The sequence below is a fragment of the Eleutherodactylus coqui genome, chromosome 5 (genome assembly GCF_035609145.1).
Source record: "Eleutherodactylus coqui strain aEleCoq1 chromosome 5, aEleCoq1.hap1, whole genome shotgun sequence".
In the NCBI taxonomy this organism is placed as follows: Eukaryota; Metazoa; Chordata; class Amphibia; order Anura; family Eleutherodactylidae; genus Eleutherodactylus; species Eleutherodactylus coqui.
This window is the reverse complement of record NC_089841.1, coordinates 89,556,827-89,584,011: the sequence shown is the minus strand read 5'-3', so window position 1 is coordinate 89,584,011 and position 27,185 is coordinate 89,556,827. Positions and strand designations below refer to the sequence as shown.

General features: G+C 44.6%; 1 protein-coding gene across 1 annotated transcript in view; it reads left to right on the top strand.

Moving 5' to 3' along the window:
* The window catches only part of CMYA5 (cardiomyopathy associated 5), a 63,603-nt gene extending 36,645 nt beyond the window's left edge, over positions 1-26,958 (top strand). Inside the window, exons 10-14 of the mRNA XM_066602834.1 lie at positions 15,192-15,339; positions 16,442-16,575; positions 18,791-18,890; positions 19,031-19,207; positions 20,878-26,958. Coding sequence (XP_066458931.1) covers positions 15,192-15,339; positions 16,442-16,575; positions 18,791-18,890; positions 19,031-19,207; positions 20,878-21,130 — 812 coding nt within the window. The 3' untranslated portion in view covers positions 21,131-26,958. The remainder of the gene's footprint in view (positions 1-15,191; positions 15,340-16,441; positions 16,576-18,790; positions 18,891-19,030; positions 19,208-20,877) is intronic.
* Positions 26,959-27,185: the final 227 nt, after the last annotated feature.

Below are 27,185 nucleotides of genomic sequence, written 5' to 3'. Positions count from 1 at the left end.
TTTTGATATATCTTGGAACATCGGATTTCTGTGCACTACCTTCTGAGAGAAACTGGAAGCTCATACCAAAGATGAACTGGCTAGGTGTAAAATTCCCACTTCCTTGTATGAAATAATTTCTCTAGCTACTTGGATAGATCTTCGATTCAGAGAAACAACTACAGAGAATGGGTGATATCCACTTTTATCACCTTAGATTCCTATTCTGGTCAGTCCAGAGATGATCTTCGTCTGATGAGCCACTTCTTCCTGATGAGCCTATGCAGCTTAGTTGTGTTACTCTCTTCCCAGAGGAGAGGCTTAGGAGATTGTCCTAGGGCCTATGTCTTTACTTCAGTCAGGGGGTTATCTAGGTCACAAGTGCCCTACACATCCTCTCAAGCCAGAAGAATGGTCTGGCCAAAGTTTGAGAGGTAAAGTTTTGTTAGACTAGTTTGATTGGAGTAAAAGAAATGAAAAAGAAGGGTGGAGCAAGACCCAGTGAGGGTAGTGGAATATTTATGGAGTACAAAGAGTTTTCAATGATTGAGTATTTAAAATGGTGGAGGTGCTGCCAACCAGATGACGCTCCACCAGTGTGGGCGTAAGTGTAGCGAAAAGGATGTGAAAAGAACTGGTATGGAGGCGCAACACTCTAAGCTACTAGAAGATGTAGATCAAAGTCCAATGTGTGATGGTGAAAGCACTTCTTTTTTATTATTATTTTTTCAGAAATTAAAAACCAGCAATGGAATACGCGTTTCAGGGAAGAACCCCTTCGTCAGTTCGGCTGGATAGGACACCAGGATGCCTAGGGGTGACACGATTCCAAAGAAAAAAATTGCTTTAACGTTAAGCACTTTTTTCTCCCCTGTCCTCCTGCACACAGGACCTGCGACACATCCGATACATCTTTGGAATCGTGTCACCCCTAGGCATCCTGGTGTCCTATCCAGCCGAACTGACGAAGGGGTTCTTCCCCGAAACGCGTATTCCATTGCTGGTTAATTTCTGAAAAAATAATAATAAAAAAGAAGTGCTTTCACCATCACACATTGAACTTTGATCTACATCTTCTAGTAGCTTAGAGTGTTGCGCCTCCATACCAGTTCTTTTCACATCCTTTTCGCTAGTTTGATTGGAGACTCCTTTCTGCAATTCTAAATATTGGTGCAATCTTCATCTCCCTGAACAGTCCTGTCAAATTTCTGAACTTGCTTTACTACCAGCTCGGCGGTGCTTCAATGGATATCTTCAACCCTGCCATATAGATGTTTGCTATGGGAATAGCACTCAGGACAACATTCTTGTCACTCCTCACGTGTGGCAGCAGTTCTCAGTAATTTATTAACATCTTCTGAGCCAACTATCTACAGCAAGCCTTGCCAGTCTCAGCAAGAAGAGTATGACTCTCTGGTCCTACCATCAACTTATTTTCCAGCAAACTGAGGCACTAGCTCAATCCTGAGATTAGTTGGTCTACCGATCAACTGCCTCAACAGGATTCTTCCAACTCTGTGACATGTATGCAAGTTGTTGGCTCACCTATGGCACTGACCTCTGTCAATAAAGATTATGATACCAATTTCTCTTCCTACATCTCTGATTATTCAGATTTCAGCCCGGAGAATCATGTTTGTTTTTCTTGTTCGTGTCATGCTTGATCTGTTTCCCTTCAGCCAAGCTCTGTCCTGCATAACCTTTATCTGAGCAAGAAGGATTCCAAGTCTTCCGTTGGAGTGCTCTTGGGAGGGGCCCTCCGAGTGTGGGGGTTATTTTCACAAGCAGCATTGTACTTGCCACTTTGCATTCCAGCATTGCCCTTTGGTGTCCTTGCAGAGGTCACACCATGCCGTTAGGTGATCGATGCATGCCACTGATGTCACTGACAAAAATAATTCAGTTGGCATCCTCATATACCTCACTCATTGCCTTGGATATGTGACCATACCTTTCCGCAGGCTGTCTGTTCTTTGCTCAGTGACCATGCAAGACTATACTTCCTAGACTGTTTCCAATTGCGTTGCCACCAAGACATGCTATAAAATTACCATATTTCCTGGTTTGTCATTCACTGTTTGACTCTCAGTGCAATATTCTTTGGTTTCTTCACAGTTCCTAACTTGTATATTGCCCCAAGCCATCTAGCACCTATTGAACTACCTCTAGTCCGCTTCTGTGCCCTAGCCCAGTGCTACTAGCCACATTCAAGTTCCAGCTTTTCCCAACGATTCTATCTGCAAGCGACCCAAGCCACCAAACCTAAAGTGGTCTCAAACATCCACTATCGCACCACGAGAGCCGATACACTTTTGTTTAAAACTGTTGCCATGCAATAGCTAATGACATTTTACCTTCTTCTGATGCCCTAAGGCTTTATTTACAACTATGTTGGAGCCTCTATAGCAGATACTCGGTGCTGTTCTTCCCATCCATGATAATGTCCTCTCATTGTCATTGTGCCTCAGTGTAGATATTCTGAAGGTTGTGCTTCTATAGTTTCTTTACACTTTATCAGAGATTAAGTTTCTCAGATGGCTTTCTGACTGTCCTTCATACGTCCTCTTTTTTAGTACAGCATTTTAGCACCCAGTTCTGGACATCTCCACTTGAAAATCACCTTTGAAACAGTGCAGTCAGACATTCAGGATTTAACTGTTGCCAGTTTCATGTGTCGTTAAGTGAGAGGAAAGCAACTGTTTTGGTAGAAATATTGTGGAGTCAATCTATTTGCTAAGGGATTGGCAGCAAGTAAAGATAAAGGATTTTCATGTAAGCCCTAAGCACAAAATCAGATTTCCTTGGATTAGGGAAGAACTTTCTCAGGTTCCATAGATGAAAACTCCAAATATTGAGATATTTGATAGCAAAAGCCAGGGGTGGTTTGGGAACATAATGTGACCCTGGCGATCTGAAAGAGGCTTCATGTTGTCAGTGCCTGTCAGGAGAGTAAACCTCAGAGCCAGGATCTGCAAGTATGTCAATGGTATTTATGAGATTTGATTTCCATGATTCAAATCAAATCCAATAATTTACAGTCCAGTCAAAATAAAGAAGAAAAAAAAAGAAAATCTTTAGGGCATCTGGGGGAATACAGACCGGTTGGGCCTTTACCCTCGTGTGCATCACTGACCCGTAAGGTGAGGGAAGCAGCATGATAGAAGGAGGTAAAGGGAGACGCTAAGTGGCAGAATGGATATGCAAGAGGAAGAGGGAAGAATAGTTTTTATATAAAGACAAGTTGTGTAAAAGTATTTATGCATGCAATATTGTCGTTGACACCTTTATCTACTGCAGCACATAAGACACATCTAAAATGTTTTGGTTTTTTTTACACATAAGGATTTTGAGACTATATAAGACATCTAATCATTCTTTTAAATGGACTGATTATCAGGCCTGAGCATTCTGCTCATTCATCACAATATTGGGACATGTAATAAGACCAACTTGGTCCGCTAGCTTGTTGGCTTACTTATGCTCACTGCTTAGCTGCACATCTTCCAGTATAAGCGAAGATTGATAGCAAAAGCTGGTGGTGAGGGATTAGGGTGGGTACTAGCCGCTGGAGTCTATGGCGACAGTCCTCTGGTGTGGCTGCCATTCATATGATTAATAATACATTTATTGTAGCGGGAGCAGGGGTTGTTGGAGGCGGTTGTTAGATGTGCTGAAAGGAACTGATATCACTAGACATTTCAAGAGCATTGGCTTGTGGTTCTTAGCCATGACGCCACCCCTCAAATGCAGCCTTGAACCTTATCGACCTACTGAAAATTGCCCTGATAGAGCCAAGACCAAATCGGGCTCTGGGGAAAAGCAATGGTCAAAAAATACGCTGTATAGTAACAATAGTTATTCCAGGTGTTATTGGGCATTTATGTGGTCAGTGTATTATGTTCCAAAGTTTTCTGGTTTTATCTAAATGTAGCTATTGTATCACAAACAGTTTTTCAAGTTTGCAATATATTTTGTTTTTTGATTCCCCATCACTTACGAGATCTTTGCTTGCTACCTGCCAGGGGCCTGGAAGTCTTTCTTTAGCGATACAATATTATAATCATTAATAATTTCAGAGGGGTGGTTAATCCAGGGTTTATTCCAGTTGCCAGATTGGAGTTGGGATAGAATTTTTTTCCCTTAAATTGGGAAAATTGGCTTCTACCTCATTGTTCTTTTTTTTTTTGCCTTACTCTGGATAAACATTGGTGGGTAATAGGCTAAATTAGATGGACGTGTCTTTTTTAAGCCTTACATATTATGTTACTATACACAGCTTTTTATAAAAGAAAGACCTAATACACTATTACAAAATGTGGATCTATGTTCATGATGGATTTTTAGCTTCTGGACACATAGTTGGGTTGTCCTACTAGTATACCAGAGAATCATTCATTGGACTCACTCTCTGATATAGTTATATACTCCAAAGGTCTACCAAAAGACAATCGCATTTTAAGCTACCTTTGGAGCCAATCACTTGCCAATAAGGTCTATTTCTTATGGGTTGGTTTGCTAATAACCTATTAGACGTTATTGATGATATGTCCTATGTGTGCAATAACAAAGTTTATAATGCAATGGCAGGTGAATCAGCCCTCAGAATCATTTCCTTAGTTGGACCCTATATATCCAAGTAGGGATAACGTAGGGCAGCTGTTCACTCTTACTTCATTAGTCTTGCAATATCAAATAAATATAAGGCTGTATACGAGACCCCCGTGTCTGTCTAGACATAACTTTACATCCTTACAGTTGTTTGTTGTTGTTGCCTTGAGACATAATCCGGCTCTGTGATGGGAACCCCCTTTAACTCTATGCCAGCATCTGTTCCGTAATTAAAAGTGAGGTCTCCATAACTTCCCCTACAATGGTGCTGTACCTGAATCAGTGAAATATTCTATTCAACTTTCTTCAACCTTATACCAGCACATGAGAGGCAAATGTCCCCTGTTGTTGACTCACTCGACACATCTGATACTGTTGTTTATCAGATACTGTAGTTGTGGTGTCAGGGCTTAGCACATCTACTTGGCCAACGGATGAACATTCCCCAGAGCATCTCGACTGACATGTAGTAGAGTACTGGACAACAGACTTAGTATTCATCTTTTCTTATTTTCAAGGAGGTCTTGACGATTTCTGTAACATAGAATTTTGATGATCATTAATAGAGATGAGCGAGCGTGTTCTTCCGAGCTTGATATTCGTGCGAATATTAGGGTGTTCGGGATGTTCGTTATTCGTAACGAACACCATGCGGTGTTCTGGTTATTTTCACTTCCTTCCCTGAGACGTTAGCGCGCTTTTCTGGCCAATTGAAAGACAGGGAAGGCATTACAACTTCCCCCTGTGACGTTCAAGCCCTATACCACCCCCCTGCTGTGAGTGGCTGGGAAGATCAGGTGTCACCCGAACATAAAAGTCGGCCCCTCCCGCGGTTCGCCTCAGATGCGGTGTGAGTTAGATGAGGGACAGTGCTGTTTGTACCGGAGCTGCTGTAGGGAAAGAATTGGTAGTTAGTGTAGGCTTCAAGACCCCCCAAAGGTCCTTATTAGGGCCACTGATAGCTGTGTGTTGGCTGCTGTTAGCAGTGGCAAATTTTTTTTTCTCAAAATCGCCTCTGCAGACCGTTGCACCTGGCATTAGGGACAGAAGTGCTGCATAGGCAGGGAGAGTGTTAGGAGTGAGTGTAGCCTTCAAGAACCTCAACGGTCCTTTCTAGGGCCATATTTATCCGTGTGCAGTACTGTCCAGGCTGCTGTTAGCTGTGCTGCATTTTTTTTTGCTTCTCAAAATCGCCTCTGCAGACCATTGCACCCTCCATTGATACTGCAGGGAAAGAATTGTATAGGCAGGGCGACAACACAGTTGTTATTCATTGAATATACGCAGTGCTGCCTTTTGGTGCCAAAAAACTGAAAACAAATCTATTTGTCCAGCCTCTGTCCGTCCTAAGGGCTGTGGACACGTGTGAGCTGCGTGAACAACATTGCTAAATCAGACGCACCCAGCTACGCTTTACTGCTGGCTTCGCCATTTGCTTTCCTTAATTGGGAAAAAAATACCTGCTCTCCAAGAGTTATAATAACTCTGCTACCCTCACGTTCTGTGACACATAAGCAGGGACACAGCACAGTTATTAAACTTCTCATGTTCATTGAATATACGCAGTGCTGCCTTTTGGTGGAAAAAAACTGAAAACAAATCTATTTGTCCAGCCTCTGTCCGTCCTAAGGGCGGTGGAGACGTGTGAGCTGCGTGAAGAACAGTGCTAAATCATACGCACCCAGCTACGCTTTACTGCTGGCTTCGCCATTTGCTTTCCTTGATTGGGAAAAAAATACCTGCTCTCCAAGAGTTATAATAACTCTGCTACCCTCACGTTCTGTGACACATAAGCAGGGACACAGCACAGTTATTAAACTTCTCATGTTCATTGAATATACGCAGTGCTGCCTTTTGGTGGAAAAAAACTGAAAACAAATCTATTTGTCCAGCCTCTGTCCGTCCTAAGGGCGGTGGACACGTGTGAGCTGCGTGAACAACATTGCTAAATCAGACGCACCCAGCTACGCTTTACTGCTGGCTTCGCCATTTGCTTTCCTTAATTGGGAAAAAAATACCTGCTCTCCAAGAGTTATAATAACTCTGCTACCCTCACGTTCTGTGACACATTAGCAGGGACACAGCACAGTTATTAAACTTAGATAATTCATTCACTAGAGGCAGTGGGGCCTTTCGTTTTCAAAAAGGGCAAAAATTATATTTGGCCTGCAGTCTTGCGCCAATTTATTTCCTGCCTGTGAAATCAAATCACTGGTAATACAGCATGCTGAGGGGTAGGGGTAGGCCTAGAGGACGTGGACGCGGCCGAGGACGCGGAGGGCCAAGTCAGGGTGTGGGCACAGCCCGAGCTCCTGATCCCGGTGTGTCGCAGCCGACTGCTGCGCGATTAGGAGAGAGGCACGTTTCTGGCGTCCCCACATTCATCGCCCAATTAATGGGTCCACGCGGGAGACGGTTATTAGAAAATGAGCAGTGTGAGCAGGTCCTGTCCTGGATGGCAGAAAGTGCTTCGAGCAACCTATCGTCTACCCGCAGTTCTGCGCCGTCCACTGCTGCCAATCCGAATCCTCTGTCTGCTGCTCCTCCTTCCTCCCAGCCTCCTCACTCCACTACAATAACACCTGCTCAGGAGCGGGAACACTCCCAGGAACTGTTCTCGGGCCCCTGCTTAGATTGGGCAGCAGCGGTTCCTCTCCCACCAGAGGAGTTTATCGTCACTGATGCCCAACCATTCGAAAGTTCCGGGGGTCCGGGGGAAGAGGCTGGGGACTTCCGCCAACTGTCTCAACAACTTTCTGTGGGTGAGGAGGACGATGACGATCAGACACAGTTGTCTTGCAGTGAGGTAGTAGTAAGGGCAGTAAGTCCGAGGGAGCAGCGCACAGAGGATTCGGAGGAAGAGCAGCAGGACGATGAGGTGACTGACCCCACCTGGTGTGCAACGCTTACTCAGGAGGACAGGTCTTCAGAGGGGGAGTCAAGGGCATCAGCAGGGCAGGTTGCAAGAGGCAGTGCGGTGGCCAGGGGTAGAGGCAGGGCCAGACCGAATAATCCACCAAGTGTTTCCCAAAGCGCCCCCTCGCGCCATGCCACCCTGCAGAGGCCGAGGTGCTCTAAGGTCTGGCAGTTTTTCACAGAGACGCCTGACGACCGACGAACAGTGGTGTGCAACCTTTGTTGCGCAAAGCTCAGCCGGGGAGCCAACACCAACAGCCTCACCACCACCACCATGCGCAGACATATGATGGCCAAGCACCCCACAAGGTGGGACGAAGGCCGTTCACCGCCTCCGGTTTGCACCCCTGCCTCTCCCCCTGTGCCCCAACCTGCCACTGAGATGCAACCCCCCTCTCAGGACACAGGCACTACCGCCTCATGGCCTGCACCCACACCCTCATCTCCGCTGTCCTCGGCCCCATCCAGCAGTGTAGTTCAGCGCACCGTTCAGCCGTCGCTTGCGCAAGTGTTCGAGCGCAAGCGCAAGTACTTCGCCACGCACCCGCACGCTCAAACGTTAACCGTCCGCATAGCAAAATTCATCAGCCTTGAGATGCTGCCGTATAGGGTTGTGGAAACTGAGTCCTTCAAAAGTATCATGGAGGCGGTGGCCCCGCGCTACTCAGTTCCCAGTCGCCACTACTTTTCCCGATGTGCCGTCCCAGCCCTGCACGACCACGTCTCCCGCAACATTGTGCGCGCCCTCACCAACGCGGTTACTGCCACGGTCCACTTAACTACGGACACGTGGACAAGCACAGGCGGGCAGGGCCACTACATCTCCCTGACGGCACATTGGGTGAATTTAGTGGAGGCTGGGACAGAGTCAGAGCCTGGGACCGCTCACGTCCTACCCACCCCCAGAATTGCGGGCCCCAGCTCGGTGCTGGTATCTGCGGAGGTGTATGCTTCCTCCACTAAAGCACCCTCCTCCTCCTCCTCCTCTGTCTCGCAATCAAGATGTGTTAGCAGCAGCATGTCGCCAGCAGTCGGTGTCGCGCGGTGTGGCAGCACAGCGGTGGGCAAGCGTCAGCAGGCCGTGCTGAAACTACTCAGCTTAGGAGATAAGAGGCACACGGCCCACGAACTGCTGCAGGGTCTGACAGAGCAGACCGACCGCTGGCTTGCGCCGCTGAGCCTCCAACCGGGCATGGTCGTGTGTGACAACGGGCGTAACCTGGTGGCGGCTCTGCAGCTCGGCAGCCTCACGCACGTGCCATGCCTGGCCCACGTCTTTAATTTGGTGGTTCAGCGGTTTCTGAAAAGCTACCCACGCTTGTCAGACCTGCTCGTAAAGGCGCGCCGGCTCTGCGCACATTTCCGCAAGTCCCACACGGACGCTGCCACCCTGCGCACCCTGCAACATCACTTTAAGCTGCCAGTGCACCGACTGCTGTGCGACGTGCCCACACGGTGGAACTCTACGCTCCACATGTTGGCCAGGCTCTATGAACAACGTAGAGCTATAGTCGAATACCAACTCCAACATGGGCGGCGCAGTGGGAGTCAGCCTCCTCAATTCCTTTCAGAAGAGTGGGCCTGGTTGGCAGACATCTGCCATGTCCTTGGTAATTTTGAGGAGTCTACCCAGGTGGTGAGCGGCGATGCTACAATCATTAGCGTCACCATTCCTCTGCTATGCATCTTGAGAAATTCCCTGCAAACCATAAAGGCAGCTGCTTTGCGCTCGGAAACGGGGGCGGGGGAAGACAGTATGCCGCTGGATAGTCAGGGCACCCTCCTGTCTATTTCTCAGCGCGTACAGGAGGAGCAGGAGGAGGATGAGGAGGAGGGGGAAGAGACAGCTTGGGCCGCTGCTGACGGTACACCGGCTGATTGCCTGTCATCCTTTCAGCGTGTATGGCCTGAGGAGGAGGAGGAGGAGGAGGAGGAGGATCCTGAAAGTGATCTTCCTAGTGAAGACAGCCATGTGTTGCGTACAGGTACCCTGGCACACATGGCTGACTTCATGTTAGGATGCCTTTCTCGTGACCCTCGCGTTGCACGCATTCTGGCCACGACGGATTACTGGGTGTACACACTGCTCGATCCACGGTATAAGGAGAACCTGCCCACTCTGATTCCCGAAGAGGAAAGGGGTTCGAGAGTGTTGCTATACCACAGGACCCTTGCGGACAAGCTGATGGTAAAATTCCCAGCCGACAGCGCTAGTGGCAGAAGGCGCAGTACCGAGGGCAAGGTAGCAGGGGATGTGCGTAGATCGAGCAGCATGTACATCCCAGGCAGTGCAACAGTCTTTAAGGGCCTGGCCAGCTTTATGGCTCCCCACCAAGACTGTGTCACCGCTCCCCAGTCACGGCTGAGTCGGCGGGAGCACTGTAAAAGGATGGTGAGGGAGTACGTAGCGGATCGCACGACCATCCTTGGTGACGCCTCTGCCCCCTACAACTACTGGGTGTCGAAGCTGGACATGTGGCCTGAACTAGCGCTGTATGCCCTGGAGGTGCTTGCTTGTCCTGCGGCTAGCGTCTTGTCGGAGAGGGTGTTTAGTGCGGCTGGGGGAATCATCACAGATAAGCGTAGCCGCTTGTCAACCGACAGTGCCGACAGGCTAACACTCATCAAGATGAACAAAGGCTGGATTTCCCCAGACTTCTGTTCTCCACCAGCGGACAGCAGCGATACGTAAGCAATACGTAGGCTGCACCCGCGGATGGAAGCTACGTTCTCTCTCACCATCCAAAACGGGGACATTTCTGCTTCATCAATCTGTATCTAATATTCCTCCTCCTCCTCCTCCTCCTGCTCCTCCTCCTGAAACCTCACGTAATCACGCTGAACGGGCAATTTTTCTTAGGGCCACAAGGCTCACTCAAATAATTTTTCAGAACAATTTTTATAAGTTTCAATGCGCTTAAAAGCATTGGAACTTTAACTTGAACCAATTTTTCGTTACACTGGGCTGCCTCCAGGCCTAGTTACCACTTAAGCCACATTAACCAAAGCGATTAATGGGTTTCACCTGCCCTCTTGGCTGGCCATGGCCAATTTTTGGGATGTACATTAGTACTGTTGATACAGCAATTTTTGTGGGCCCTCGCCTACAGTGTAATCAAATTAATTTTTAGGCCACCTGCATTACAGCTGACGTTACCTCAGCTGTGTTGGGCAATGCAATGGGATATTTTTATGTACCGCCGGTGGGTTCCAGGGAGCCACCCATGCTGTAGGTGCACACTGAGTTTTTAATACATCTGTACACTTCTAAAGAACCCGTCTGACTGGGGCATGCAGTGTGGGCCGAAGCCCACCTGTATTACGCACGACATTACTACCTCAGCTGTGTTGGGCAATGCAATGGGATATTTCTATGTACCGCCGGTGGCTTCCTGGCACCCACCCAGGCAGTGGGTCCACAGGGAGTTTAACCTACATGTGTCCACTTGTAAAGAACCCCAGTCTGACTGGGGCATGCAGTGTGGGCCGAAACCCACCTGCATTAACCCTTTCCAGTCCACTGTGTGACCTGTGAAGACATTAGGGTTTAAGGCTGTACAGCTCCGTTGTTGGTAGACGTCCGTCGGGGTTCTCTTACTGTATATTGCCAGCCTCTCTGCTGTCGGAGCCTATCCTACGTGTCAGCTCATGCAGTACTGGCTTTAGCCAGCATATAGCGCCGTTGTATAACAGCAGAAAAAGAGTAAGCCCCCTAGGAAAACCTATACAAATTGGATTGGAAAGGGTTAAGCACAACATTACTACCTCAGCTGTGTTGGGCAATGCAATGGGATATTTCTATGTACCGCCGGTGGCTTCCTGGCACCCACCCATGCTGTAGGTGCACACTGAGTTTTTACTACATCTGTACACTTATAAAGAACCCCAGTCAGACTGGGGCATGCAGTGTGGGCCGAAGCCCACCTGCATTAAGCACGACATTACTACCTCAGCTGTGTTGGGCAATGCAATGGGATATTTCTGTGTACCGCCGGTGGGTTCCAGGGAGCCACCCATGCTGTGGGTCGACAGGGACTTCACAATAGGGAGTTGTACCTGCCTGTGTCTATGAATTAAAAAGCCCGGTCTGACTGGGGCATGCAGACACCTTGACAGAATGAATAGTGTGTGGCACATAGGTTCCCCATTGCTATGTCCACGTGTGCAGCTCCTGATGGCGGTGGCACAGGATTCTATTTCTCATTGCTTCTGTACAGCATTGTGGGCTATCGCTCCGCCACTTTTAAAGAGGGTCGCTGCCTAGCCGTGCCAACCTCTGCAGTGTGTGCCTGCGGTCCCTCGTCATGGCAGACGCAATTCTAAATAGACATGAGCGTGGTGTGGCATGAGGGCAGCTGAAGGCTGCCCAGGGACACTTTGGTGTGCGCTGTGGGGGGGAGGGGGGGCGGTTGGGCAGCATGTAACCCAGGAGAAGTGTCAGTGGAGTGTCATGCAGGCAGTGATTGTGCTTTGTTGGAGGTAGTGTGGTGCTTAGCAAAGGTATGCCATGCTAATGAGGGCTTTTCAGAAGTAAAAGTTGTTGGGAGGGGGGGGGGGGCCCACTCTTGCCGGTATTGTGGCTTAATAGTGGGACCTGGGAACTTGAGATGCAGCCCAACATGTAGCCCCTCGCCTGCCCTATCCGTTTCTGTGTCGTTCCCATCACTTTGTTGAATTGCCCAGATTTTCACACATGAAAACCTTAGCGAGCATCGGCGAAATACAAAAATGCTCTGGTCGCCCATTGACTTCAATGGGGTTCGTTGTTCGAAACGAACCCTCGAGCATCACGGGAAGTTCGTTCCGAATAACGAACACCCGAACATTTTGGTGTTCGCTCATCTCTAATCATTAATTAAAATTTCTAGATGTGAGAACATTTTCCAAAATGAATCTGTATGTAAGGAAACATCCAACTTGGCATAAGTGATAGGTTTCCAGGGCAAGATTTACATGAGGCTTGGATTCTCTCAAAATATTTTTTCACATGTTAAACAAGGCCACTTTAACCATCGGGCAAACAGTTCATCTGCACTGGGCCCTCTGGCAGCAGCAACAGCTGCATTCTTATTCTCAGGACACAGATATAGTATAATAGTGTTGAGGAGGTTAAAAAAATAATATAAATCTAGACTCTCCTATGGCATGTCTCTTCCGCTTCTGTTACCGCTCACTCCTGGGTGCAGTGGTCACATGCCTATTGAAGCACATGACCACTTTGGCCAATCGCTGGTCTCGGTACCTGTTGAGGCCGGTGCTTGGCTACAGCTGTCATGTGCTCAGATGTGCACGAGACTGCTGGACCTGGAGGGATCAGAAAAGACGGGACAGCCTGCTGGCTTAGGTGAGTATGACTGATTCTTTTTTTCTTTCTTTTGCAACCAAAAATGTTTGGGGTTGGAAGGATGACTTGGTACTGGGCTGACTTGGTGTTAAACTGGCACTGATCTTAGAGTGTAGGTTCATCTTTGTGTCAGTGATATAACTAAGGCGAAGTCCCGCGGCGAATCTCAACCGCGGAAGCCGCCACCCGGGAGCAGGAGCCGGCAGACAGTTCTCCGCAGGTCAGCCTATCTGACAGATAGGCTGACCGCAGAGAATCAGGGCAATTCGCAGCATGCTGCGAATTGCCGGCCGTGAGCGCAGAATCGCAATGATTCTCCGCTCGTGGACACGGGGCCAGCGCTTTTCACAGCAACGCTATGGAAAGCTTCAGCTGGTGTGACTCGCCTTACCACCGGCGAAATCACGCCTGTGGACAGGGGGCCTAAAACAACTTTGCAGTCTACTGTGGAACCCATACTATATGTGTCTCCAAAGTTAAAGGCTGTAAACAAACCATATGTAGTCTGTTCCTCCCTTCTATTTGGTAGGTTTTTAAGCAACCGGAAGTTCACTAAAACCCCTAAAACTAGTGTGCAGCTCTGTCTAAGGGCGCCTACCCACTACTGTTACGTTTTCACTGCGAAATTCACGTTTTTTTTCTCCAGGTGGCTATATGACTTGTTAATGTTAAAATCGTCGCGATTTTAACATTAACAAGTCCCATAGACACTGAGAAAAAAAACGCTGCAAATTTCGCAGTGAAAAAGAACTGTAGTGGGTAGGCGCCCTAAGGGTGGTTTCACACGGGTAAGAAAATCGTGCAATTTTTAGCTACTGCGATAGTCAGTAAAAAACCAGAATATGAAACCAATGATTTACAATGTTGAGGATAAAAAATCGTGTCCTGTTCTATCTTTCTGTGCGATGTGCGATTTATTTTTTTTTATTTGCCATGTATTCCTAGCTTCTTTTTATCGCATTGTAATGCTACAAATGCAGATTGCAATGCGATTTTAACATTGCAAAGTCCCATTGACTTTTGTGATAAAATATTGCGCAATTTTATCACGGGTGGTAGTGATGCGGTGCGAGATTATTCTCCAAAAAAAGCATCGCTGATGCTCACAAATCGCAGTGAATCAAGATATGATTTTGCCACGATCGCCCATGTGGAATTAGCCTAAGAGCCATCCATAACACACTCAGATTTATGTAGGGCTTTTAGACAGTATTATTCACCAGTGTTCAGGACTAATGCCCAGTGAACCAAATCAGTAGAACCAAATAAAACTTTGCTAAAAGTTCGGTTTGGCATGAACCCAAACTGAGTTAAACCTGAAACAGAGTTCCACTGGTTCGGTTCATGCAACACTGCTAATGGGCCATAATGGGTCTGTATGCTGATTGTGAAATACATGGACAGCACATGGACATAAAATACACCCAAACTAATAGAGCATTATATAGCATGTGATGGAGCATGCCATGATTTTTTCCCCACATGGATTCACATAGAATCAGTGAGTAAAATCCTGCATGCCACCAAGCAAAATCAGAGACACCCAGAAATACAGGACAAGTCTATAAACTATTGTTCTATTATAGATCTGTATCACATGGATCCATAAAGGTGTGCCGTTGCATTCCTGTCTGCATCGCAATTACAAGTCCGACACACTAGCGTATTTGCAGGCCATGGGCTGTCCACGGATAGCTCACGGACCCATTATCGCTTATGGGGCTGTACACATGGATGTTTTTTCATGCAGACCGATGCTCTGTGTGAAAAAAACATGGTATATCCTATTCCTGTCCATTTCACAGACAAGAAATAGGTCATGCCAATGCATGTCAATGTGATATGTCCATGTATATCAGTCAGCACATAGAAAGGTACAAAAACATTTCCCTTTGCATTGAATCTATTGATTGGAAGTGCTGACTTTGGGGAAGTGAGGGGTTGTATTACTTTTCTGGAGCACAAAATGGGCATTATTACTTTGCAGGGAACACGGAAGAGAATTATTTCTATGTGGGGCATAAAAAAGTGTTATTACAGTGTGAGGGTACAAAGTAGGTATTATATATTGTGGTGGTCAATATGGGTGAATTATTACTGTGTGCAAGCAGTATTACTTTGTGGGGCACTTTTACTGTGGGAGACACTGTGAGGGGCATTGGGGGTAGTCGCCGGATGGAAAGTGTGCAGAAATTAGTTGTAGACAAACGGAAATCTTCATGGCTGTCTGGACCGAATAGAGAAGGAGGTGGAAGCTGAACTCTTACACCGGGACCCAGGAGCCTTTAGTTACGCCTCTGTATATTGCTGTCATGTTGATGTTTGATACACATTTCTTTTCCAGCTCCTTCCATCCCATTGATTAAAGCAGAGGAATGTACAGTGTGCTGGGACACGGCGGTCATCAGATGGAGCACACCACATTTAGAGTCCACAGAGTCCTTTACACTGGAATGGTGCAAACAGTACTCTTCAGAAGGAGAAGGACTCAGGTAAATGTTAATACATCTACTATTGGGGGATCATTAGGTAAAGGCAGCGATTTTTCAGAAGCCTACGAACGACTGTTCATTACTTTTACACACAGTGATGATTGCTCATTAGTTGTTCACTGAGATATTCATAGAGGGGATCTCCATGCCAATTCATTCGCAAGTCATTCAAGTACCTACAACTGTGACTTTTGATCATCCAGTGACTATTTTTTGCTAAGCTGAAACAAAACGACAAGCGACTTATCGCGGGTCACCCCGTCGGCGCCATATTTTACACTGAACCAATATTATTTCAATTCGCTCTTTTGAGTGATTAGTCATACAGTGTTATAGGTTAGTTGTACCTTGCAAGCCTATGGGTATATTCATACTGATAAGAAATGCTGTGGATTTTCCACAATGGAATTAGCTGCAGAAAATCTTTAGCATTTACAGTACATGATTGTTGGTGGGATTTTAGAAACCCCCATCCACACATTGTACAGAAAATCTTCTGGGTCAGATTGACCTGTTCTGTGGATTTTAAATCGATATCATGTTAAATTATTCTGCGGATTTTCACAGCAGATTTCACTCCTTGAAATGAAGGAGTGAAATCCGTGGTGCATCTGCATCAAAAGCTGCACCATTTAGTGCTGTTTTACTGCTACAGGAAATCCACAGCATGTGAACATTTCATAAGCCACTGAATCCACATGGAATCTGCATCAAATCCATTGCAAATCTGGATCAGTAAATTATCCCATGCATTTGAATGGGAATCTGTGCCTTAGTTAATATTGCACAGGCTTTTTTCCATGCGTGGATTTCAAATCCATGCACGGAAAAAGGAAGTAACATTTCTTGATGCAGATCCTGTGCTGAATCCACATTGGGAATTTTGGACACAGATTTGCCCATTGGAAAGGGCTAATTCCACTTACAGATCTAGGGTTACAGAAGTTTTTAGCCATGGCAGAAAACCAAGGCTCAGCTGTGGATTTCTGCCGTGGTTTTTGGGGTGGAATCCACGCAGAAAAATCTTGACACAGAATCCGCCTGTATGGACATACCAAAAGCGCACCTGTATGTTTTTCTGTTAACTCCTTATTCCTTCCAGGTCTGTTGCTGGAATCAAAGATCAACAACTGAGGGTCTCGCTACAACCAGGAGAGAACTATTTTTTCTATGTAAAAGCCGCCAACACCTTTGGATCAAGTGAGCAAAGTGAAGCTGCCCTCATATCTACCAAAGGTAGGAACATCTGCTCTTGAAATTCGACTCGATGAATGTTACATCATTGCTCTATGTTTGGTATATATGCCAAGAAAAGCTCTGGCATTTACACCAAGCATATTTATGGGATTCCATTCACTTGACGGAGGCCAAAAAAATGTCTTTTGGCCTCTGTATGGGTGGTATGCATCAGCTTACCAATCAGCTGTATAGGAAGCGGACTGCACTTTCCTATATAGAGGTTCAACCCAATAAAGACATACTGTGTGGTTAACCTGTTTTTCACAGTGGGAGTCTATGGGCATCTTATGCCATTCTACTATATACCTAAACAGTGGCATATGTCGGAGTCTTCAGAAAGAAAACTTTGTGTTTTAGACACTTGATGAATGAGATTCATTGTGCTTGCAAACTAATTTTGTGATTTTTACCTATTAGTATAGGAATGTGATATCACATCACTTTTTAGAAAGTTCACATGGACAACCAGTACTACTGTAGTAGTTTGCTAATCCGGTAATCTGCTTCTCAATTACTACCTCAGTTTATATCTCTGTGCCAAAGATCTGCAGTTGTTACACACAGCCCTAACACCAGTAAGGGCAAAGCTGCATGGCAAGTTACAGTATACGGGCTCATGTACTAATGACAACACTTGGGGGAAACGTCACAAAACTGCTGCTGAGGAAAAGTGGAGCAGTTGTTCTTGGCAACCAATCAGATTTTCCTTTTCAATTTTCCAAGTCTTTGGGATATTGTCAGTGATCTGATTGGTTATGAGGAGCAACGCACTAGTTTTGATATTGTACAGCTCTCCCATTGTTTGCTAATTATATTGCTAGAGATGTAGATTCATAATGGGAATATAGAATTAAGTCATTTTTGCATATTGATATGTGATGAATCAAAATCACATTATTGTGGGTACAACATGTTTGTATTGTTTATGGACAGTATTGACTTCGGCAATAGTTTCTCGGCCGTTTGAATTTTACTAAAAAATGGTTGTAGGAGGTTAGGAAAAAGGGTCTATTTTATATTCCATAAACAGCACAGCGCTCCTAGTGTCCATTAGCAGGTATTGCAACTCAGTCATTTTCGAATGGCACAGTCCACAAAGCAATAGTTGCGTTGTTTCTGGGAAAGTAAAGACAGACATTTTTTCTACTCTCATTCAAACCCTTCTACATCTGGATATAAAATAATTAACTATAACGAATAATAACTATTTTTTAACCCCTTGGCCACAATCACCGTACATGTATTGTGCATGTCAGGTGTCATTGTATGGAGCGTACTCTGGAGCTGAATCTGCTCCATTGTGGTGGGATTCAGCTGTCTTTGACAGCCAACACCTGCCCACAACAACTGCTATCAGAGATAGCTCCGATCATTTCTGTTAACCAATTAAATGCTGCTGTCACTTATGACAATGGCATTTAGGTTTCTGATTGGGATTGAGATGTCCTAAATGGCCCCACACAATGAGATCATGGGATTCCACCCAGGTGTCATGGCAGCTTGGGGCCTTCTGAAGGCCCCACAGGACTGCCATGAATGTTTGTCTATTAAGGTGTGCCTGTGTCACATCTTAATTGAATGCCTGTCAGAATACAGTATACTGCAATACTATAGTATTGCAGTATACTGCTAAAGTGATCAAACAATCGCATGTTCAAGTCAATTATGGGGACTAAAAGCAAAGTAAAAATAAGTCAAAGGTTTTTTAATGATTACAAAACTAAGTTTTTTAAACTTGAATATATTTTATTTTCCCCAATCATACCATCAAAGAATAAAAGAATGTAAAAATTTGTATTTCTGCATCCATAAAATTCAGTGCCCAAATTGCATCACCCTATTTTCAAGAAAAGAAAAGATTAAAAGTGGTCAAAAAGTTGCACGTACCTCAAAATGGTACCAATAAAAACTACAAGTCACCTAGCAAAAAACATTGCTTTTTTTTCCATTTTGACCCACTTAGTAATTTTACTGTTATACAGTGGGTTAAATGGTACCACTGAAATTAAACAACTTGTCCCGCAAAAAAGAGCTCTCGTGTATATATGTCGCTGGAAAAATAAAAAAGTTCTGATTTTTTCAAAGTGATGATCAAAAAATAAACATGAAATAAGCAATAAGAGCTGCTGCTGCTGATTTGAAAAGAGCTGGCCACATTACAAGCACTTCAAGAAGAATAAACTTGTCAAAAAATGTATGTTTATTTTTGCAGGTACGAGATTTCATTTACTAAGAGATACAGCCCACCCAGCCCTGGACTTGTCACCTGATGGGACTGTGATTAATATTGGAGAGCACAGTGAGATTAATGGGTTGGTAGCCACTTACACATTTCATATTGTTGAATATATTAAATTATTATATTTTATCTGGGTCCCATCTGCTAGATTTCTTTAGACTAGTTACTGCGGCTGTGGAAACTGCCATGTCCTTTCTTTTTTCATCTTTGTAGAATACCCTTAGTTCTTGGGGAGCTGCTGCCAGCTAAAGGATGGCATTACTGGGAGATGATGGTTGCAGAATGCAGTTCATATAGTGTTGGTGCAACATTTCATCCTTCTCCAGAAGAATCTGCCATAACACAGGACAGTACATCATGGTGTATGCAGTGCTCCAGTTCCGGCACAAGGTAATTTTCTGCTTTGTGACTCAGGATCTAGCGATACACTCAACATCCGTCCCACTGAAAATTTCACTTTTAATGAAAATATATTAACTTATGTGCTTCTATTTTAGAAAAAAAGTTGTAACCGTTCCTAAAGTTTGCGAAGATTTACCCTTTTTGCCCTCTAAAATGCTTTCATACAAGCAGAACCTCATTAGAGAGAACCTCTAGCAGTACAGGCACAGGAGAGGCAGTAGATTGTCCTCGGTGCAGCAGCATGCATGTCACAGGCAGTGAGCAAACTACATTCTGCCAAAGAGAGGAGTAGTGATGACTGGTTGAGAAAAGTCAACATCATCTAGAGGGAATATGTGGGGGTAATTCAGTGACAAAAACAAAATACACAGTACTATATAAAATTTCAGTATACCCAGTGCAGTCCTGGATTGCTGCTTTAAAATATTCCAAATTAAAATCACAGAGGTGAGAGAAACAAAATGTACAACAACATAACTCACAGAAAAAGAAGCCAAATATGCTTTACCTGATAAACTGCAGGGCAGGCTCAATCGCCATATCCCCTAGTAGCATGCAGAAAGCCAGATTGCAATATGAGGGAGCTAAATGTTCATGTGCCGACTAATGTGCAGCCACTTACTTCAACCCAGATTGGGGAAGGGGTGAGTGGCTACACATTAATTGGCGCATGAACATTTATAGCTCTCTAATATTGCAGTTGGGCTTTCTGCATGCTGCTAGCGGATATTGTGATTGAGCCTGCATTGCAGTATCAGGTGATGCATATTTGGCTTCTTTTTAAAACATCCCAGGCTCATTCAGCCTGATACATTTAGTGTGTGTAGACCACAGTTCAGGTAAAGTGTTATTTGCTGCATACTATAGATTAAAGTTGTGTCTAGAAATGCAGCCTTGGGAAAAGGCTGTCCCGGTGATGTCATGTACATACAGCTGTAATGAACTGGAGTTGTAAAGCTCCAGTTAGTGGCCACAATAGTAACAGTGTGCCCCTTAGTGGTCCCAATGGTAATAAGTGTGCGCTTCTTACCCCTGACCTATCATCATGGCAGCAAGTAATTTACTCATTGAAGCATGTCCAGTCTGCCCACCATGGCTTCTATATGCAGATACACTGCTTCCCCCCAGTGCCTGCATTCCTGTACTGTATTGTATAGTGCGCAGTGCAGGTGCTGTAGGAGGAAACAGGGTCTTTGATTACAGCTGCCTCTGTGAGTAAATTGCTTGCTGCCATGGTAGTTGTTCAGGGATATGATGGACACACTATTGCCATTAGGGCCATGAACACGGGCACACTATGGAGACACGATTACTATTGGGATCGGGAGGCAGACTATTACTACTAGGTCCCCTGAGAGAGGGCACTATAACTACTGGGACCATTGAGAGGGGGTACTATTACTATGGGGGGCGCAATTAGTATAGGGGCCACTGGAATAACAGAGATAAAATTGAATGTTGTAATAAGCCACACCTCCTCTTACATTGGCCGGTATCTTTTGGTGGGCCAGTTGAAGTCTGTATGTAGTGATAGCACAAGAACGATCTTCACCGTAAACACCCAATGCGCATGCGTTTTGTGCACTGCCTGGTTAGGACATACACGATCTTCGGTCAGACACTGCTATAACCATACATTCATACATTTTCCTTTCTAGCTTTTCTTACAGATTCCTCCACAATGAAATATGGAGTGAAGTTCATTTGACGGAGCCTCCAGTCCAGGTGGGGATTCTCCTAGACTACAGAAAGGGAAGACTGTCTTTCTACAATGTCCAGAAGGGCCAGTTGCTGTTCACCTTTAGACACAGGTTTACAGGCGCAGCTCACCCCACATTTGCCTTGGAGACTGCTGGAGAAATTCACCTTCATACTGGAATTGAACTGCCTCATTTTATCAAACAGAGCTAGCACACAACCCCAGAGGTATTCCAAATGCTAAAAGCCATAAGTCGTGTTTACTAGCCTCTGCTTGATAGCAGAGTCACCGTGTGCCGGGATATTTGGCAGTAGAAGAAATACTGTTATTAAATGTAGCATAAACCTGATTTTTATGCAAACGTGGTCTCTCAGGGGGTTGTTTTTATTTTGGATTGGTTTTCTCAGTTTTTCTTCCAGGTTTATGTAGGACAAGCCGGAGATTATCAGTAATGGTGGTAGGATCAGTGAGAGTGGGTAGGATATCTGATAACTGTATAGAGAATTGAGAGTAGTTCAGATCAATACAGCCTTAGCAAAACTCTTTGAAGAGAGTAGATTCATGTAATTATATGTCTTAATGTCAATATCTTCTGTTATCCTAAGGAGAAGATCATTAACACTTAGCAAGGTTAAAATGAACTCTGCAGAAATTCTGGTTCAACTCAAACTTATAAACAAACCTGACAATGAGGGAAAAGGATATTTTCTGAATAATAGGAAAAGCTTAAAGGGAATGTCCACCCTTTAACACCATGTAATTTTAGGAGCTCTATTTTTCTTTTTCTTGTAGAGCTCCAAATTCCTGCATAGACAGAGGGGAAATGATAAAATTCTGACTGCCCAAATCCACCGCTAGAACATACTGCATACACTTTATTGAATTTAACCATATGAAATATTGCGTTGGAATGAATGGCTGTACTGCAGCTTGAGCTTTGATTAAACAAGAATGGATCAGGTCTCTAGTCTTAATACAGCCTGAGACAAAGCAGGCTAGATTGCAGGTAGAGCTGTGATCTGGGTTTTACTCAGCTCTATCTAGCCTGATACACAAAGTTGCCTAAAGGTGGCAGACTGTTAAAATTATTCAGTTGTATTTTTATGTATGGAATTCTGTGTGCTCAAATTTTTTTTGGTAGCATAGTAGCTGTTTGTTGTGTGCAGTATATATCATCTTTGTGGATGAAAGTCAACTATTGCATGGCCTTAGTTTAAACATTTTTGAGAACATAGACTATTGTTGAAGTTGATGATTGTGGTATATATGAATTCTCCACACTTTGTTTTATTATGTTTACATAGCTTTTATGCGTACACCTCGGTTTATAAGAGTGCAAATGTATGCATTAGGGCTCATTCACATGTGCGGACTTATGCATGGTATTCCATGTAGAATATGGGAGTGAATTGAACCTATTGTTTCATAGGTTTATGCACGTGTTTATTTTCGTTTACATGAAAAAAAATGCAACATGTCCTATTTTGGTCCATAATAAGGACAAAAATAATCGATTGAAATGCATGGGAAATGCGCAAATGCACAGTAAATACGCATGAATACGCTGAATACACACAGTTTAGGTGCGTAAGTACGCTGTGTATTTACATGACCAAAACTGCATACGCCTGTGTGAGTGAGCCTTTAATGAATTTTTTTTTAATTCTGGTTTGACACAGTTATGTGAAAGTGGATATAGCTGTCAACCGCCCATCAAGACAACTGCAGTCTACAGGTTGTCTGCTTTCAGGAAATATACAGGATTTAGAACTTCACTTACTTTTAAAGGAGTTTACCATATTTTATGGGTTTTTGCTTTTGAAAGATTTACAGCTTAAAGAGGTTTTCCGGGACTTAAGAAAAACATACTATGGCTGTAGAACTGTAAAAAATAATGAAATATGCAAAACTCTCCTCCTTCAGTCACTTCCCATCCAGCACTGCATTTGCCAGTCTCCTCCGCTATGAACCCAGAAGAAATCTACTGCCGTTCATCGACCACGTGACCACTCAGTAAATCACAAGCTTCAATGATTTCATGCCATTCATAGCAGAATGGGTGTTGAAGCCGGTGATTGGTTGAATGGTCGCCTGCAAGAATCAACAGCACGTGACCACAGATGGCTTTTTTTGGTTTCGGAGCAGTAAAGTCCATGGCTCCAGTGATGCATGGGGAGCTGCTGAAGGAGAGTATTCTTATTTATTTAATACGTCTCCACAGCCATAGTTTGTTTTTTTTAGTTCCACAAATCTTTTTTTTTTTTCTTTTTTAAAACCAGATATTTGACCTTTCCAGATCTGGTGATTTTGTGATGATATGACGTGCACACGCGCACGAAGTCTAGCTGCAGTATATGAACTCTGCACATGTTGAAGTTTTATTTTTGGGATGTACTGTGCATCTTGTTTTTCGCTAGGGTGACAATTGTAGCCACTAATATAGTTTTTAAGCATCTTTATAATTACACTTCCACATAAACGCGACTGAAGGTGTCTGTGTGTATAAAGTGCTGTGTGGAAATTTGTCAATGTCATACTGGTGTATCTTGTCTCCACTAGAAATATGAGTGGAGACCTAGTGAGTAACTGTAGTCACCCATTTAATGCCCCCAAGCTCCTGATTGGCTACGGTGGCTGTTTGCTGTGGCTAGAGGGTTAAGGTTAGGCTACAGACTGCTGCAGCCTCAATTTGCTGCGGCCCCATGGAGTTTGAGAGCGGTGTTGCCGTCGGCGGCACTGCAAGCTGGGGAAGGGACCGCAGGGTCCCTGCGTGGCTTAGAAGAAAGGGCTGACAGCCGCCACATAAATGGCAGGACAGACAGCGGGGCCACCTTCTGGGAAAGGCGGGTACGGCATTATATATTGCAGAGAGTCGGCCGGTAGCACTTACAGCGGGCCACTTGCACTAAAGCCGCCTGTGAAAGTCACTTGGAAGAACAGCCGCTGTGAGTATAACTGAAGCCTCTGCTGCTGCTTGGCGGCACATTGAGTTTTACATAGCACCGCCATACAAGCTGAGCTCCGACTGTGCTGCACACCGCCATATCATCTTCCCTGTCAGCGCCGCGTGAACCGACCCGCCATCCCCGATGGCTTAGTAATCATTGGCAGACAAAGAATGGCAGTTTGTTTCCCCCCAGGATTATTTGGTCAGGTCTCAGACCCTGTTACACTCCGGCAAGTGTGGGCACTAAACACCTGGGGAAACGGGACAGTCAATCGGAAGCTAGGGGCTTGACAGGAGGCGTTACCTCCAACAAAGCCAGGTCTGCCCCTAGCTTCCAGTGTCGACAAGGTACAACAGTAACTGTCAATGTGCCAAGTATCTGCGTTCATAAAGTTTGAATTATGGAGCTTTAGTTTGACAGTGCAAAGGTTAATGTATGTATTGTAGCGGTGGCTACAGGATCTTGGAATTTTATAATTTCATACCATGTCTATGCAGGAAATTTGGAGCTGTGTATCAGAAAAATGGAGCTCCAGCCAACAAGGTTTCTCTTTTCCCAGTTCCCAGAGCTGTAAATGTGTCAATTGGGCGGTCCCCACTGTTCTCTGTTTATGCGTCATGTCAGTCTTCATTGACAGAGCCGTGGGAACAGTCCACACCAAAAATAAGAATAGTTTATATGAGTGAAGTCAGAAGTTAAGAACTTTCAGAATTTTGTACCTATTTATATTGAACAACAGAATGATGTTGAAGGATGGACATTCATTAGCTGAGGCTGATATATTACCAGCGTGTTAGTTTTTATGAATAGATGATATTAAATTGTAGGGGCTGCAAACTTAATCTAGAGCTTCATCAATAATGATAATATATAAATATATTTAATGTATAGTTTTTTTTGCATTTGAAAACCAAACCTGATTATTTTTATATGTTGTTCCACACTTAAAGCGGTTGTGCCAGGATGTAGTTATCCCTGTTTTACACGATAGGGAATAACTTTATAATTGCTGGGACTCACACAATCCCGAAAACGGGAGTCTGGAAGGTTCCTGCCTGAATGGAGCGGAGGTAACACTTGTCCGTTCAATTCATCTCAATCGGAGCTCCAGAAATTGCTTTGCACAAGACCTGAGATTGAATGAATGGAATGACCTTTGGGACCTCCTCCTTAGTATTGCTGAGGTCCCCATAGTCAGACCGCCATCGATTATATAGTACATAGGGGATAACTTTATATCTTGGCACAACCCCTTTAAAAAAATTATTTAATTACAATTTATGAGCAGTGGGAAAAAACAATATACATTTTTTTAAATAATCACAAAGAATAAAATATATTTTTAAATATTTTCAAAAGAATTTTATTGAAAAAATATATATAAATCTGTTCCAGCTTGTAATCTATAGAAATTGATTGCAGCCATTTTGAATAGGTAAAGGAGAACTAGCTCTATATTTTAGTGCGGATCACGCGTGCGGGAGCTCATATCTCAACTGATCTCCCTTATGAAAAAAAAGACAATTTCAGTGCATCCACAGCAGAAACCTGCACAGGTCTGATTTTCCCGTGGACAGGAGTCCAGGGGTGTTGCGGTATCCTGCGGCAGAGCTCTGCCACGGGAGCCGCTGCCCGGGAGCAGGAGCCGCAGACGAATCTCCGCCGGTCAGCCTAATCTGATAGATAGGCTGACCGCGGAGAATCGGGGCAATTCGCAGCATGCTGCGACTTGCCGGACGCAAGTGGAGAATCGCAATGATTCTCCACTCGTGGACAGGGGGTCGGTGCTTTCCATACTAATGCTATGGAAAGTTTCAGACGGCGTGATTTGCAGGCAGTTTACCGCCGGTGAAATCAATGCCGTGGACAGGGGGCCTAAGGGTGGTTTCACATCTGTTAGGACTTCCGTCACAGATCCGGCTCAAGATACCGAAAGATAAAGCACTGCATGCAGCACTTATTCTCCCATCCAAAAGCTGGGAAACGGAGCAGGAAAGTGGAAGCCCGAGGACAGGTGTGAAACCACCCTTAACCTGCTTAGCATTATTTTTGTGGGTTACTTTTAGTTGTTGTTTGCTTTGTTTCTAATAATTAGTCTAAACAAAGGGTCTTATAACATTTTGGTCTGGGTTGAGCACCCTGGCTTGGGAAATTGGGGAAAAAGTTTGGTTACCACTTTTACGTGAATGTGTCTTTGCCTATTACCACTATAAACTAAGTTATGGTGTTTGTAGGACAGTTCCCGCTGGGTCTGGAAGTGTAATTTTCATGCATACTGGGCTCTCCATTCCCATGCTGTTAGCCCGGGAAGTCAATGTGCAGTCAGTATGGTTTCTTTCATACAATTCTCTGTTCTCTATGGGAGGGCATGTGCACTGACTGAATGAAAAGAGTAATACTTACTGACCGATCACCAAATGTCTGGGTTGACAGCGCAGGAATGGGGAGCCTGGTAAGTATCAAAATTACATCCCAGACTTAGTTTATGGTGCCTATAGGAGGTGACTGCTCCCATTTAAAGTAAAGCTCCAATTCTGAACAACAAAATGTGTTACTGAAGGTGATAACATTGATGACCTGACTGCACACAACTTCCTTCCTTTTAACTCCTTCTCCTGTACATGTACGGTGCAGCGGGCCAGTGTTTCCTGCATGGTGCCGAGCATGTACAGCGCTCAGCAATCAGAGCAGGATTCTGGCTGTAACTTAAGCCGTGGTCCCGCTGCAACCACTAGGATGGAGCTTAGGTGATTTAATCCTTTAAATGCCACTATCAATGCAGACAGTGGCATCTAGCAGGTTTGTAGAGGAAGAGGACTCCCTTCTTCTCCCCATCGGCACTTCCGTGATGAGATCATGGGAAATCAAGACCTCTGGGTCTGCCATTTACAGTGACCTGTGAAGGTCAGTGTTCATTACTGACAATAACAGGCTGTACTGTCAGTGATGAATGTGACAGTGCAGATAATATATTGTACTACTTAAGTAGTGCAGTGTATTAAATAAGCGATCCAACTATCGCATCTTGTAGCCGAACAAATGAGTAAAAAATAAATATTTTAACCACTCCTCCCCAAAAATAGATCCAAAAGAAAAAGCCATTTAAAAAAAATAAAACACTGTTTATTATTAAAAGCAAATTTATAAAGAAAAAAAACCTGAAATCTGGTATTGATGCGTTTGTAATGATTGGTAGTAAAAATTGTTGTTCATCCTATATAGCAAATACCGTTAAATGAAAAACCATGCCAAAATGATTGATTTGGATCCACCTGTCTTCCAAACAATTAAATAAAAAACGATCAAAAAGTCCTATGCA